Below are 14,345 nucleotides of genomic sequence, written 5' to 3' on the forward strand. Positions count from 1 at the left end.
GACAATTTTATTCTTATACTATATATTAATTAAATATAAAAATGTGTCACACTGTAACATCCCAAAAATACAGTAATCACCATATAATAGAATTAATTACATTTCGTAATAAACAGTACAGTCTTACACTAATAACAACGCTCAAAAGCCGAACGGCGTTAAGTACAGAGTTAATTTACAATATTACAGAAATAAGAAAAAGCCAGGATCGAACGGTTTTACAAAACCAATTACCGAAAGATCGCTTACAAAACAACCAACATCCAATACCACCGAACGACCTAAGGTTCAGCCTTAACTTCAACGTCGACCAGATTCTCCTCTTCAATCACGTCTTCCAACAATACTTCTCCTTCTGCTCATATCCACACAGATGATCATTGCAATGACAAGACGGACGTACAAGTATGAGACAACACAAGAAAACACAGGGTAAGCTTATGTAATTTAATTCACACATCAACATATAATATTAAACATTCCAATACCACAAGAACAGTTCAACATATATATAACGATACGAAAACTAACACTAGACTGACCGTCCGGACTATATGAATCTGTGTAGCTACAGGCATTCGTGCACCCGGGTGATGTAGTAACTGGGATACACTCAACAGCTGCCACCCGAGGTTAGCCCTATCCAAAGTACCCCTAAGGATTAGGACCTCCTGCCGTCCCCACACATGACCTACCCTCCTCTACGTAAGGACGAGTACTCACGGAACATCAGGATGAACTGCCAGCATTAGCATGCCCACAGTCATACTTTACAAAAATCCAATATTTAATACATGAGTCGTTCCTCCCTGGAACGCTCGTTCAAAAACCACAACCATTTATTCATCTCAGATACTGTTCCTCCTTTATAATCTTCCACTTCATTATCAATTTCATCATCAGTTACAAGGACATAAAATAACGAACGTTCAGTCCTCTTCAGAACGAAGACGAACGATAAGAAAGAGATCGATGATTCTCTTGTTCAGAACAGAATAAGGCGAAGAGAGTTACTTTTGGATTTACGAAATGAACCGAGTAAAATGGAGCAATATATATGACGAACGGTAATTACCACGTGAGTCAGTTGAATGAACTAACTCTCTTGAGTTCAAACCAATACTTAAGGAATAAGTCAAATATGGAGGCCTTAGGCCGGATAAAAAAAAAGGAGACTAATCAAGAGGTTAAGAAATTATATTTAGAATAGTTCACATACGGAAATCCAATGCCAGTAAATGACCGAACATGGTAAAGGGAAATATTACTAAAGTTGGACGAACACTATTTCAACAAGCTTGATAATTAAAGACAAGTATAAGCGTCCGGTATAAGACCGAGCACTACTCATTACGAGCGCTAGGTATAGGACCGAACACTAATTAGTACGGACGCTAGGTGTAAGACCGAGCGCCACTTATTACGAACGCTAGGTATAAGACCGAGCACTACTAGTCTTAAAGTATGGGGGTGTATATATGTATTACTTTATTTCGGATATCCGGGTACAACTATGCTTGAACGAACGCTCAAACATAGTGTTCCACATGAGGACGCTCGTCCTCGATTAGAATTCTCTCCAAATGAAAAAAATTCCAATTTTAAACAGTTTACTAGAACAAACCGAACGGTAGAGGACCGTTCGATAACGAACGTACTTTATCATAATGAGAATTTCATATTCAGAATTTCATCTATTTTCAACTCAAGTTTTCAACATATCAGTTCATACCTCATAAATTCATATCAAGTATCAATTTACATACTTTATAGAGTTTCACATTAATAATTCATACTCAAAAATGATTACTCATATTCACATTCATACATATTAACCATCATCATATATATCAGGCAGCATGCATCATATTCATTCCTCCAAACAACAGACGTTCATACAGTAAGACAACATACAAATGTCAATTAAATTAAATAAGCTTCCCTTACCTGGATCAGTGAGTGAAACGTCCTAAACGTAAGATTTTGGGTTCGCCCGTCTACAGCTTTATACCCTCAAAGGTCACTTAACTCTTGTAACTAAATCTATCCACATAAAAATATCAAGAATAACTTAGACTATATCCCTGCATGCAACCAGAACTTGGTTTTGCATGTAACCCAAAAACGAACGGTTAAGGTCGAGAAACTTACCAGTTTCAGAATCTGGAACTGTTCGGTCCAGATTGAAGCTTACAACGCCAGGAATAAGTCTATGGTCTCTGAATGATGAACGGAGAAGAGAATAGTGAGTTACAGTAGAAAGAAGGGAAAATTTCTAGAGAGAATGAGGAGGAAATGGAAGGTCAGAGTTTGGAAAGGAGAAGGTGCATGCAAAAGAGAGTGGGCAGGTTTTTCAGAAATCATTTTCATTCGCCCCACGACCAAACGGTCGTGCGTTCTTCTGCTGACACCTGCACTCCACTTATTGACTTCCGAATCTTCCATTTTGACACTTGGCGTCAGCGCAGAGAGTTTGTGAGTGCGTTTTAATGGTTCTGAGCAGGGTTTTGGGTGTAACAAATGAGATTAAACAGGTGGGGTTTGGGTGTATTTAACGAGGCCTGACACACACAGTTATTTTTTTTAATTGAATATCTAAAGTTACATGGAATTACAATTCTTTTCCAACAATTTTTTATCATGATATTACAATTTGTTTAGTGATGAATTAGAATTGAGGATGATAATAGAATATATTAGGAATATTCATAACATGATATATTTGAAGTCAAACAATTTTTAACTTCCAACATAGACAATAATAAGTTTTCAAAAAAATATTTGGAACTTGCTTCATCATTATTTTATGAAAGGTTGGAAAAAATTTTGTGATTGTGTCAACAAGTATCTATTATCATTAACTCGAGTATTTGATAAATCAAGTTATTTATCTCTTACATGATACTTAACTCTATTAAAATCATTTTCACTATCTATTTATATTAAAAAAAACTTTATAATAACTGTGAGGTACTTAAAGTTATATTAAGGTTTAGGTTTAATCCTTTTCGACATCCCTATTTATGTACGAATGTCTCAATTGGGTCCTCGTTTTTTAAAGTGTATCAAAATGGTCCCTAATTTTGAAAATTGATATCAATTGAGTCCTTTCCATTAAGTTGGCTGGACGGCGTTAAAAAAATTGATGAGTGGATACTGAGATGACGAACGAACGCTCGTCCACCAGCGAACGAACGCTCGTCCATCAGCGAACGAACGCTCGTCCATCAGCGAACGAACGCTCGTCGACCACCGAACGAACGGTCGTCCAGCAGTAAGAGGTCGACGAGCGTTCGTTCTCTGGTGGACGAGCGTTCGTTCGCTGGTGGACGAGCGTTCGTTCGTCATCTCAGTATCCACTCATCAATTTTTTTAACGCCGTCCAGCCAACTTAATGGAAAGGACTCAATTGATATCAATTTTCAAAATTAGGGACCATTTTGATACACTTTAAAAAACGAGGACCCAATTGAGACATTCGTACATAAATAGGGATGTCGAAAAGGATTAAACCTAAGGTTTAATACTTATTTTGATTTCTATATTTGTTTTTTTTTAAAGTGGTTTTCGAGTTTTTTTGAGTTTAAAGTGATCATTTTTTTTGTAAAATTTGTTCAATTTGATTCTTTTCACTGAGGGCGTCTAAATCGCTAACGGTAATAGAGTCCACGTAAAAAAACATAATGAGCTGTCACACAATAATGCTTATAGTGGTTGACTCACATCATCATATCGGCACGTCATCACCATCTTTCCCAAATCAAAAACGCTAATTTTTGTAACTTGTGATTGATTTTGATTTATGTAGGTTTTTGTGATTTAATGGAAAGCGATTTGGGGTTTTCGCTCCTTGTAGATGGTTTTGCGTCATCAATGGAGGTTGAACAAGTTCAATGATGGTGTGATTTGGGATTTTGCAGGTTTTCACGAAAGAGGCGTAATTTCACGAATTAGGGGTTCATCGCGAATTGGGTTTTTGCGATTTGTGTTGATGATGGTGCACGAGAAAGATGATGAAGGCTATGCAACCTATTGCAATGAAGGATATCTGTTTTGATTTAGGGGTTGAACGCGATTTACTGAGTTAGGGTTTGGTTCAAAAAGATTTGTGATTGTTGCGCAAACTAGGATTGATGTTCGAAACAGATTTGAGAATTATGGGTTTTCTACAAGTTTAATGGTTATGTGATTTTTGGGGTTTCACTTTGCAGGTTCTTGCGAAGTTGGAGTTCTTTAGTTTGCGATGAAGAAGATCAAGATGGTGAGATGTTGATGGTGGTTCTCATGGTGCATAGTAATTTGGGCTCGTAGTTTGTGTTTGATTCGTTGCAGTGGAAGGTTTCTTTTGCAGATTGGGTTTCTTGGTTGATTTGTGGTGGCTTGTGCAGTTGATAACGACGAAGCTCATGGTGGTCCGACGACGTGGAGAAGATGATGGCCTGAGTGTGGTGCACGGTGACGCACTAGTTGAAGGAATATTAGGGTTTCTTATTTGGGCCAAATGTTGATGACGTGGCGAGATGCGTAAAAACTCATTCCATTTTTTTCTACGTAGATTGTATGCCGATAGCAATTTAAACACCGTTAGCGAAACAGACTAAATTGAACACATTTTACAAAAAAAGGACACTACTTTGAACATAAAAAAAAAAAAAACTTAAGGACCATTTTGAACAAAAGTGATGAATATAGGAACCAAAATAGATATTAAGTCTTATATTAACTAGTAAATAATAAATTTACACAAAAAAAACATTTATACACATACAAATTTTTTAAGAAATGAAACAAAATTATAAAACATAAATCTTTTATTTTCCTTAACTCCCCGTGATGAAACTATTCTCATGTAATATCTTTTATTTTATGTGTAACACATCATCATCATATTATAAAACATCATAATTATACAATTAAGATAGACTAGAGTTCTTTCTTTAAGTTTACAAATAAATATATATATATATATATATATATATATATATATATATATATTTTAAATTTATATACATTATCTCGTTCATTTACTCTAATGGATCTAATTTCAAATTCATTTAACATCAATAAAAAAAATCAAGTCTCTTATCTCTCATATCAATTGACTATTTCTCATGTGACAAATTATTGACATCATATATTACAAAGACATAACTCTACTTCTAGAAGACTCATGTCTTAAAATATCATAGATCTACGTTCATCATATTATCTTAATTAAGTTGTTACTACAATTAGGGATGAGCATAAATCAAGTTGGATTGAATTCAAATCCAACCTGACCAATCCAATATAACTCAAATTTAACATTTTAAAATTTATATTCGACCATTTGATTTATCGGGCTAATTGGATTTGGTTGTTTGTATTTCAGCTGGGTTTTTCAGATTATGGATATATATTAAATTAAATATTTTTAATGAAAAAATTATTTTTGTTTGGAATGAATGACATAAATACAGTGAATCTTTAACTAAAAAAATGAAATGTATAATTTTAATAACGATTATTATAATAGATTATGATTTTACATATAAATTTTAACAGTACAGTATCATATTAAAAAAATATTAAAATATATTTACAAATTTATGAATTTTAAAATATAAATTCGAGTTTAGTCAAATATCCATAAGATTTCAATGTGCTATTCGAACCTAACCACAATTATTCATTTTAATGAATTTTATTTATTAACATTACCCGCTTACCTAATCCAACTCGAAGATATGCTCAATTTACTTCAAATTTCTTTGGGTTCAGTTGGATACGGTTTATTTGCTCAACCCTAACTACAATATAAACTATATTAATAAGAACATGTTCCACTTGTATGAAGAATAAATCTTAATGATCTACCAGACACAACTCTTTTTCATACTACAATCTATGTTATAAGAACTTCCTTTTACTCTTATCACCTCGTTTTTCTCTTCATAGAAATTTCTTTGTAAATAACTATGTTCACAATACACCACATTTAAAACTTATTTTCTTTAAGTTAAGAATATGCTCTCTCACTTAGTCAACAACTGACTTACTAGTGGATTAAGCATGTGTTGCAATTCACTTAGCAAAATTTCACTACAAAAAAGAAGGACATTACTGAAGGCCAGAAGCCCTCGGAAACAGCCCAAAACCGTCGGTAAAAGGTAATTACCGAAGGCTTATTAACGGCCAAAGAGCCCTCGGTAAATCGCTTGTCGCTAACATTTATCGAGGGCTTTCGCCCTTCGGTAATTACCGAGGGCCAAAAGCCTTCGGTAATGGCCCTCGGTAATTTTCGAAGGGCGAAAAAAAAAAACAGGGCGCTGGGCTGCTGCAGAATGTGAGACTCTCTGTAAAGTCGCGCCCGCCGCGCCTGGGCGTGAGACTCTCTATATCACTTCTTCCTCACTTCTCATTACAACCATCTCCTAAATATAGCTAACTTATGATCATATTCTATGCTTCTATCACCCAAGTACAAAACGCAATGAGAAAATAAATGCTTCTCCATACACAGATGTCACAGACCTCTAGGCTTGGTTTGGACAAGAAGTAACATGTCTAGTGTTTGGAGAATATAACGAACAAAAAATTTAAGGCAAAAGTGTATAGAGAAGCATGCAAGAGAGAGTGAAAGCAACCTCTAACGCCAGAGGTAGAAACAGATAAAATGCAACAATCACTCCAAAGTAAGATGTAGCCAATGTCCACTTCCTATATTGAAACAATGCTACGGTAGGAAGATGTAATTTGGTGAAATGGTGCAAAAGTAACCAAAGGAACAGTAAAGATGAACTTTGATGCACCAAATATATGTATAGAAACAACCAAACTGTGCCAAAATCTACTGAATCACACTATCACTTGTTGAGTTCCAAATTTCAAACAAAAATGGGAAGTCAAACTATGATTTTGCAGATTTAATGAAAATGGACCAAGGCAACAGTTGAAACAAGTTTCAAATGGTGAAATACACTTGCACAAATGTTTAAAATGCTCTGAAATAGGCAGAGTCACCAAAACAAGGTTGCAGTTGCTAAAAGTGCAGAAAAATGAACTAAAATTGTTGGAGAATTGAGAAAGTAGTGCATTCAAAGCTGGATAACTCAATTAAAGACTCAAAGAATGCCTAAAAACACTACATCTAACTACAGATAAACAGCTAGCAGAATTGAAGCACCTAATACCAAACAAAGACTATAAGCACGGTGCAAAAAGATACTAGATAAGTTGTGACAACACTGGTTTACAAAATTTTGAATCAACTCAATTATGCTTTTGACAAATCAGTGGTTAATCAGAGTTTGTACAACTTGAAACATGTTTAGAAACTTCAAACAAACTTGCACCAAGATTTAGAGACACAAAATCTGGTCAGAAACAATTTGCACAATATGAACCGAGAATTATATTTGAATGCAGAATTTGAAACCAGATTGTGATGAACTCAACCACTAATTCTACTATTCTGTGATGAATATGAGTTGGAATTACTTTAGACACAGTTGAAATCACTAGGCAAACTTGGACAAAGCTTGAAAACCATCAAATCTGGATGAAAACCACATGATATCAAATTAATCCAGAAATGATGTTTTATGCAGATTTTGCTACTGGAATCAATATTTGCAATGCTACTGGACAACAATTTAATTGACTCAAGAATGTGTAAATAAGACATTTCTTGTAGTGCATATGGAAATAATCGTTCTAAATACAGTCCAATTTAGATTATAGAAATTGATGAAAGAGACCTCATATAAAAAATAATCCATTATTCTCTCTAATTCTTTTGAACAAAAGACAATGGAAAATGCTTATTATGGTATGAATCAGGTTCCAGACTAAGGTAAAGCAAGAAAGCTTCAATGATATTCAGAATAGGTCTATCTTGATTGAGAGAAGGATTGAACTTTAAGAAAAAGAGTTTGATGCATTCCAAAGAGCACTAGAGACCAAGCATTGAAGTATATTAGCCAAGCTTGATTTTAGATTATATCGAATCAAACCAAACGTAAAAATCAACAACTTCTACAGGCACATCATGCATATGATCAAGCACATTGAAATCAATTTCAAGCTCACACACATCAGCATCAAAATCCATTTCATAGTACTGAAGCACCAAAACATGGTCAGCAGCTTCCCTAATTTTTTTCAAATACTCTTTGGACTTTCTGAAATCAGTTTGTACTTCCAGCACAATAGGTTCAGCTTTAAAATCAGAATTTAAATCAACAGTACAACTAATTTCAGAATGAGGTTCAGTACTATCATCATCATAATACACATTTTCACTCAATTGAACATTAGCAGTGGTAAATTCAGATATAGGGACAACAACAAAGCTATTACAATCATGAATCACAGTCAACTCCCTAAAACCATCAACTAGCTTTTCAAAATGAGTATCAGTGTAATTATGGTCATAAGGTTCACATACACATTCAGAAATATCAACAGATGCACTCATATAATCATCACTCATCAGAGAATTGGAATTATCAAAATTTAAAGCATAATATGAATCAGTGAAAGAAGGATTAGAGTATACAGAGGTGGTAGGACACTCAATCTCTTGAAATTCTGGGGCAGCAGCTACCATCAGTGGTGCTTCATTGTTTGTTGCCCCTTTCTCCTCTTCATTTTTCCTTGTCAGCTGATTGATAACAGTCACCATTTGAGCCACTTGGGTGGTGATTTCTTGAACTCGTCGTTGATACTGTAACATCCCAATTATTATAGCATTAAACTATAATAGAGTTCTTACATCATTGATACAATAGAACAGTTGATAGGAGGAGGAATAACAGTTTTCCTCATTATTATACAAACCCTCACTCATAATTCAAACTAAATACAATTCAAGCTTAAAATAGAGACTAAAAATATAAGTCTCATTCTTATAACTAAGCTTCCGTCGATCCTCCATCTAAAGCTTGCTCCACCGGCATATCACTAACTTCTGCTCCCACCCACTGGATGATCATCGCCAGACAAAATACATAACACAAAATAACAACCACACAACAGACAAAGCAAGGGTGAGCTAATGCAACATAAAATGTTAAGGTAAATTAAATTAATAACCAATTTTCCAACTTACAAGTTAAATTACTCAATAATACAATAAACATACCATACTCATTGTAAATTCACTCATCCAGATAATCGTATGAATATTGAACTCTTAGCTAGTTCTACACTTACAGTGGTACTTTACTCAGCTACATCCTATCCTACTCTGTCCCCCAAATTGGATCTTCGGATATGGATGCACTTAATCGCTAACTCAATTATTCTATCCTACTCTGTCCCCCAAACTGGATCTTCGGATATGAATAAAACCACTGAAGCTACATCCTTCCTACTCTGTCCACCCCATGGTGGATCTTTGGTAAGGATTTCCCACTCTCCACCACAAAGCTTTCTCTCTAAGTGAGATCGAGACTATTGAGAGCATAAGAATGAACCCCTAAATCGGAGTTCCTATATTCATACGTACAGTACTTGACATAAAAACAATAAGGAGTTCCTCCTTGGAACTCTATTCTACACTTTCCATTCATAAATACACATGTTACCATATTCTCATCTTTAGTCATATCTTAAGAAAATAACTCTTACATACTCAGACATTTCACATCCTCACAGAAACATCACTTATTAACACATAACTCTTTATGATCTATTAAGTCGAACCCTTAAGTAGTTCAAACAGCTTGGATACCCTCACCCATGGCTCCGGAAGGGTCAAAAACCCCCATATCGACCTAAAGAACGTCCAAAACGGACATCCAGAACTCCCAAAACGTCAAAAACATCAAAAACACTAAATTTGTCACGCATAACTCGCTCCAACGAGTTGACTCATTTTACTCAAGCGAATTTACCATTCTAAAATCACGAAAATTCACCTCACAGGCTATATCGACTATTCCTTTCATCGTACAGACTTCCTAGACGTCCAAAAACTCATCTCCTATCAACAACCCATATTCATCCAAATCTTATAAACATCTAAACTAAACATATAATTAAAAGGCAGCGGATAATTAGTACAATCCAAAATTTCCGATCAAAAACCTAGTCTCCTTTTAAATCCATAAACAGATTCAAAATCTTCGATCTATACGTATACCTAAAAAAAAAACTTCCACCGATTCAAAATACTTAATACGAACAAGATCTCTTCAAAATTATCAAAACAGAAGCATATCCCAATTCCCAACCGTACATCAATTCAAAAGATACAACAGAAGCAGAATTTCATTCTAAAATCATAAAGAGAATCAAAATCCTAAACATATACCAAATTTAAGATCATACAGAAACAAAAAGACTCAAGGTTAGCTCCCCTTACGGTTTTCTCCTTAGCTATCCTTTCGAAAACACTTTGCGAACGTTCCCCCGACTCAAATCACAGCTCTAAAGTTCCTCTGCTCCAAAACCTTCGTACACTAGCCTTTGGTTCAACTTAGGAACCATTCCAACCCCTGGGACGTCCTTAAATAGCCAAACATTTGGCTAGAAACGCGTTTAAACAGTAAAACGCGTTTAAACAGTCAAAAACGCGTCAAAAACGTGTCCACTCACTCGGACAACTTTGTCAGTCTGGTTGAACCCCTTCCCGATGTCGGAATTACGCGTATGAGTACTTGAATCGAAGCTATTTGAGTCTACTTTCTAATGGAGAAAGAATTAACTCAATATCTAATTTATAAAAAAAGTTATAATTGAAATACTAAACCTTGTCAAAGTCGACAGCATTGTATTTTGTACTATACTTCGTACTTTTGTTACAACTTGTTACATCTTGAGTTTCTTAGTCTCCTAATGACCCAAACTTACTATTTCTTCTAATTTTTAGGGTCTTACATTCTTCCAACCTTTAAAATTTTTCGTCCTCGAAAAATGCACTTGCTAATCAAACAGATGAGGATAGAAGGTCTTCATTTCTTCTTCCAATTCCCATGTCATCTCTTGGGTCTTCTCATTCCACAATACTTTGACTGTACGAATATCCTTTCCTCTTAGTTGCTTCGCCTGAACATCAAGAATTCGTACTGGTTTTGCATCTAATGACAAATCCTCTCTGACTTGAACATCATCCACCTCGAGTACATGATCAGGACTTGACACATATTTCCTCAATTGAGAGACGTGAAATACATTGTGCAAGTTTGCCAGTTGAGGAGGTAGAGCAATCTCATATGCTACCGGTCCAATTCTCTTGATAACTTGGAATGGACCAAGAATCTTCGGAGACAACTTCTTGGATCTGATAGCTCTCCCTATTCCAGTCATCTGAGAAACTCGCAGAAACACGTGACTTCCCACTTCAAACTCAAGAGGCCTTCGCCTATGATCTGCATAAGACTTCTGTCTGCTCTGTGATGCCTTCATCCTTTCCTGTATCAGTTTCACCTTTTCTGTGGTTTGTTGAATTAATTCTGGTCCTAACATCACTGTTTCTCCTTCTTGGTACCAACATAGGGGTGTCTTACATCTCCTACCATACAGTGCTTCATATGGCGCCATGTGTAAGATCCTTGAAAATATTTGTAAGTTAAAATGTAAGATCCATAAAAAAAAATATTTATAATTGTAAATTTTAACATTTTATTAGTAATAATAATTTTAATGGATAGAAAAATGTAAATTTTTGGATATAAAGTTATAGTAATTCTAGAGGGAGAGCTTCAAATTTTTGATAACTTATTTAGGATTTTTTTTAAGAAAAGTGAATAGTAAATAGTAAATAGTAAATAGTGAATAGTAAATAGTTAAAAAAAATATATTAAAATAAATTGTGGAAGAGAATACTCCACGTAGAATTAATCATTCAGAGATAAGAATGATGAATAAAAAATAATTTTTGAATAGTAAAAATGAATAGTAAAAGTGAATAGTAAAAATGAATAGTAAAAAATGAATAGTAAAATTTTTTGGCTATAAATAGCCAAAGGGGGGAGGCTGAAAATTTGCACAAAAATTCTAGAGAAATTGTGAGAGAAGAGAGTTGGAGGAAATTATAGTTAAAGAGGGGAAATTCTGGAAGTTTCCGGAGAACGGTTTGAGAAGAGGAAACTAAGTCTGGAATAGAGGTAAGGGAAGCTAACTTTGAGTATTTCTTTTTGTATTATCTTGAGTCTTGAATATGCTATAATTTTTCTTTTGTCTGATTTTAAATCTTGAATATGGAGTATTTTGTTTCTGTATGATTTTGAATTTTAAATAAGAGTATGTTTTGTGTTAATATCCAAGTGTGATAGTTGTAAAATATGATGTTGATTATGTTATGCCAATTGTATGTTATTAGTGGTTTATTTTTGTATTTTGGAAGGATTAGAAATTGTCTAACCGGCTCTGCCAGATTCAATTTCTTATTTCCCCAAACATTTTATTGTTTTCCTTATTTATTTTTATTGTTTTTTTGAAAGGATTAGAAATTGTCTAACCGGCTCTGCCAGATTCAATTTCTTGATTCCCCAAACTTTTTATTTCCTTCCGTATTTATTTTATTACATTTTTGGAAGGATTAGAAGTTGTCTAACCGGCTCTACCAGATTCAACTTCTTGTTTCCCCAAACTATTTATTTCTTTGCTTATTTATTTTATTGCATTTTTGGAAGGATTAGAAGTTGTCTAACCGGCTCTGCCAGATTCAACTTCTTATTTCCCCAGACATGTATTGTTCTTGTTATTTAATTATATTGTATTGATGGATGGATTAAAAGTTGTCTAACCGGCTCTGCCAGATTCAACTTCTTGTTTCCCCATGAATTTTTATATTAAGATTATTTTTATGATTGTCAAATATTGTATTCTTCTATGACCATTTATAGTAATGTTTTATTATTGTTAATTGTTTATAATTATCTTGTATGAATTCTATTATGGATGTTTATTGTGATGAATTTATTGAATGAGTTTGTTGGCTGAAATTAATCTTGTTGGAAGGTTTGGAATAAGGGTTCTGTAATAGCTTGTATATATGGGTATTAAATATATAAACAGTGTTTGAGGTTGTTGTGAGAGGAAGTAAAATTAGGCATTTTAAGATTTAGAGCATAAGAAAACAAGGCAGATAAATTAAATAAATAAATTGTTAATTATTGAAGGCCTCCCTTTGTTGGTAGGATAGAGGAACCTTAAAAACCTGAGTTGGCACATCCCTGATCATAGAGCAGCCTTGGCCTGGTCCAGTCAGTTGTGACTAGTCATATGTGCTGGCGTCGAAGGTGAGTTTGATGCGTTCAGACATCTGGGTCCTCTCCGGTGACCAATTGGGGTAAAGAAAAATCTCTACTAGGATGAAAATAAAATAAAACAAGTTGATTGTAGATGCATAATATTATCATGGTAAAAATTTCATATATATTTTATTTATCATTACATTGAGCCCAGACTTTAATATGTAGTTCCTAAGATATGTTGATATATTTTGGTTGATCCATGATCTTTGTTTGGTGAAAATATGTTGAGTTATACTCGGTATGGTCAAAATGAGTTTATAATATGAAGTATGATATCTGGCAATATGTTTAATTTATTGACACCAAAATAGGTTATTGTCAAATTATGATTAGAGAATGAACATGATTGAGTTATGCGGAGAAGAAGTTATGAATTGTTGATTTGATGAAATGTTGGAGTGGATAAGAGGATATGAAATGTTGATTTGATGAAATGTTGGAGTAGATATAAGAAATCATTGCTTATGAAATGATGTTTCCTACGGGAAGTAGTATGTTCGGTTTATACCATGGGAGCTTGATATGAGCAAAGTAACACCTGAGGTTTATGAAAGCAGGCAACAAGTGGTCTGACCATAAGGCTTTGACATAAATATGTGGTTCATAAGTTTTATAGAAGCAGGCAGAGAGAGGTCTGACCATAAGGCTTCAGAGATTAATACATAGTATACAGGTGAGGCTTAAGGAAGCAGGCAGAGAGCGGTCTGACCATAAGGCTTCGTGAGTAAGCATGGTAAAATTGTAAGGTTTATGAAATTGAGGAAGTTGATTTTGATAATGATGAATTAATGACATCGGGGTAATGATATTTTAGTAATTGTAGAAATACATGTTTGAACTATTCTTATTACAAGTTTAATGATTGATATGATATGGTTGGCTTACCCTTATTTGCTTGTTCTATGATCATATAACTCATGTTATATGTGATTAGATAATGTTGCAGATGCGGTTGAAAAAGCTTAGAGATGAGAGAGATGCGGGGAAAAACTTTCAGGGATTTTTGTAAAAAGAATAAATTTGTATTGGGAAGATTATGTTGTGTAAAACTTATAAGTTGAAATTTCAATGATGAAGACTATATTGTTTAAAGTTTGTAAG

At 34.3% G+C, this 14,345-nt stretch overlaps 2 protein-coding genes across 4 annotated transcripts; both read right to left on the minus strand.

The window, feature by feature from the left end:
• Nucleotides 1–217: 217 nt before the first annotated feature.
• Nucleotides 218–10,455, minus strand: LOC128197326 (uncharacterized). Of its 3 annotated transcripts, XR_008249720.1 has the most exons (3): nucleotides 10,349–10,449; nucleotides 8,540–8,963; nucleotides 218–355 (listed from the first exon to the last, which is right to left on the minus strand). XR_008249720.1 is itself a non-coding variant. In XM_052878681.1 (2 exons), exon 2 carries the CDS (start codon nucleotides 8,714–8,716, stop codon nucleotides 7,979–7,981), a length of 738 nt encoding a protein of 245 aa, XP_052734641.1. In that variant the 5' UTR covers nucleotides 8,717–8,963; nucleotides 10,349–10,455; the 3' UTR covers nucleotides 6,035–7,978. The 3 variants fall into 3 exon arrangements, 2 of the variants coding, with proteins under 2 accessions (XP_052734641.1, XP_052734642.1); XM_052878681.1 differs by lacking the exon at nucleotides 218–355 and having other exon boundaries at nucleotides 6,035–8,963; nucleotides 10,349–10,455; XM_052878682.1 differs by lacking the exon at nucleotides 218–355 and having other exon boundaries at nucleotides 6,035–8,707.
• A 453-nt stretch (nucleotides 10,456–10,908) lies between these two features.
• On the minus strand, nucleotides 10,909–11,526 carry LOC128197545 (uncharacterized). Its single transcript, XM_052879601.1, has one exon. The coding sequence runs from the start codon at nucleotides 11,524–11,526 to the stop codon at nucleotides 10,909–10,911; it is 618 nt and encodes a 205-aa protein (XP_052735561.1).
• Nucleotides 11,527–14,345: the final 2,819 nt, after the last annotated feature.

The sequence above is a fragment of the Vigna angularis genome, chromosome 6 (genome assembly GCF_016808095.1).
Source record: "Vigna angularis cultivar LongXiaoDou No.4 chromosome 6, ASM1680809v1, whole genome shotgun sequence".
Classification (NCBI taxonomy): Eukaryota; Viridiplantae; Streptophyta; class Magnoliopsida; order Fabales; family Fabaceae; genus Vigna; species Vigna angularis.

Excerpts from the sequence above, each read along its gene's own strand:
- LOC128197326 (XM_052878681.1), bottom strand. The coding sequence starts at position 8,716 with ATGTTACAGTATCAACGACGAGTTCAAGAAATCACCACCCAAGTGGCT.
- LOC128197545 (XM_052879601.1), bottom strand. The coding sequence starts at position 11,526 with ATGGCGCCATATGAAGCACTGTATGGTAGGAGATGTAAGACACCCCTA.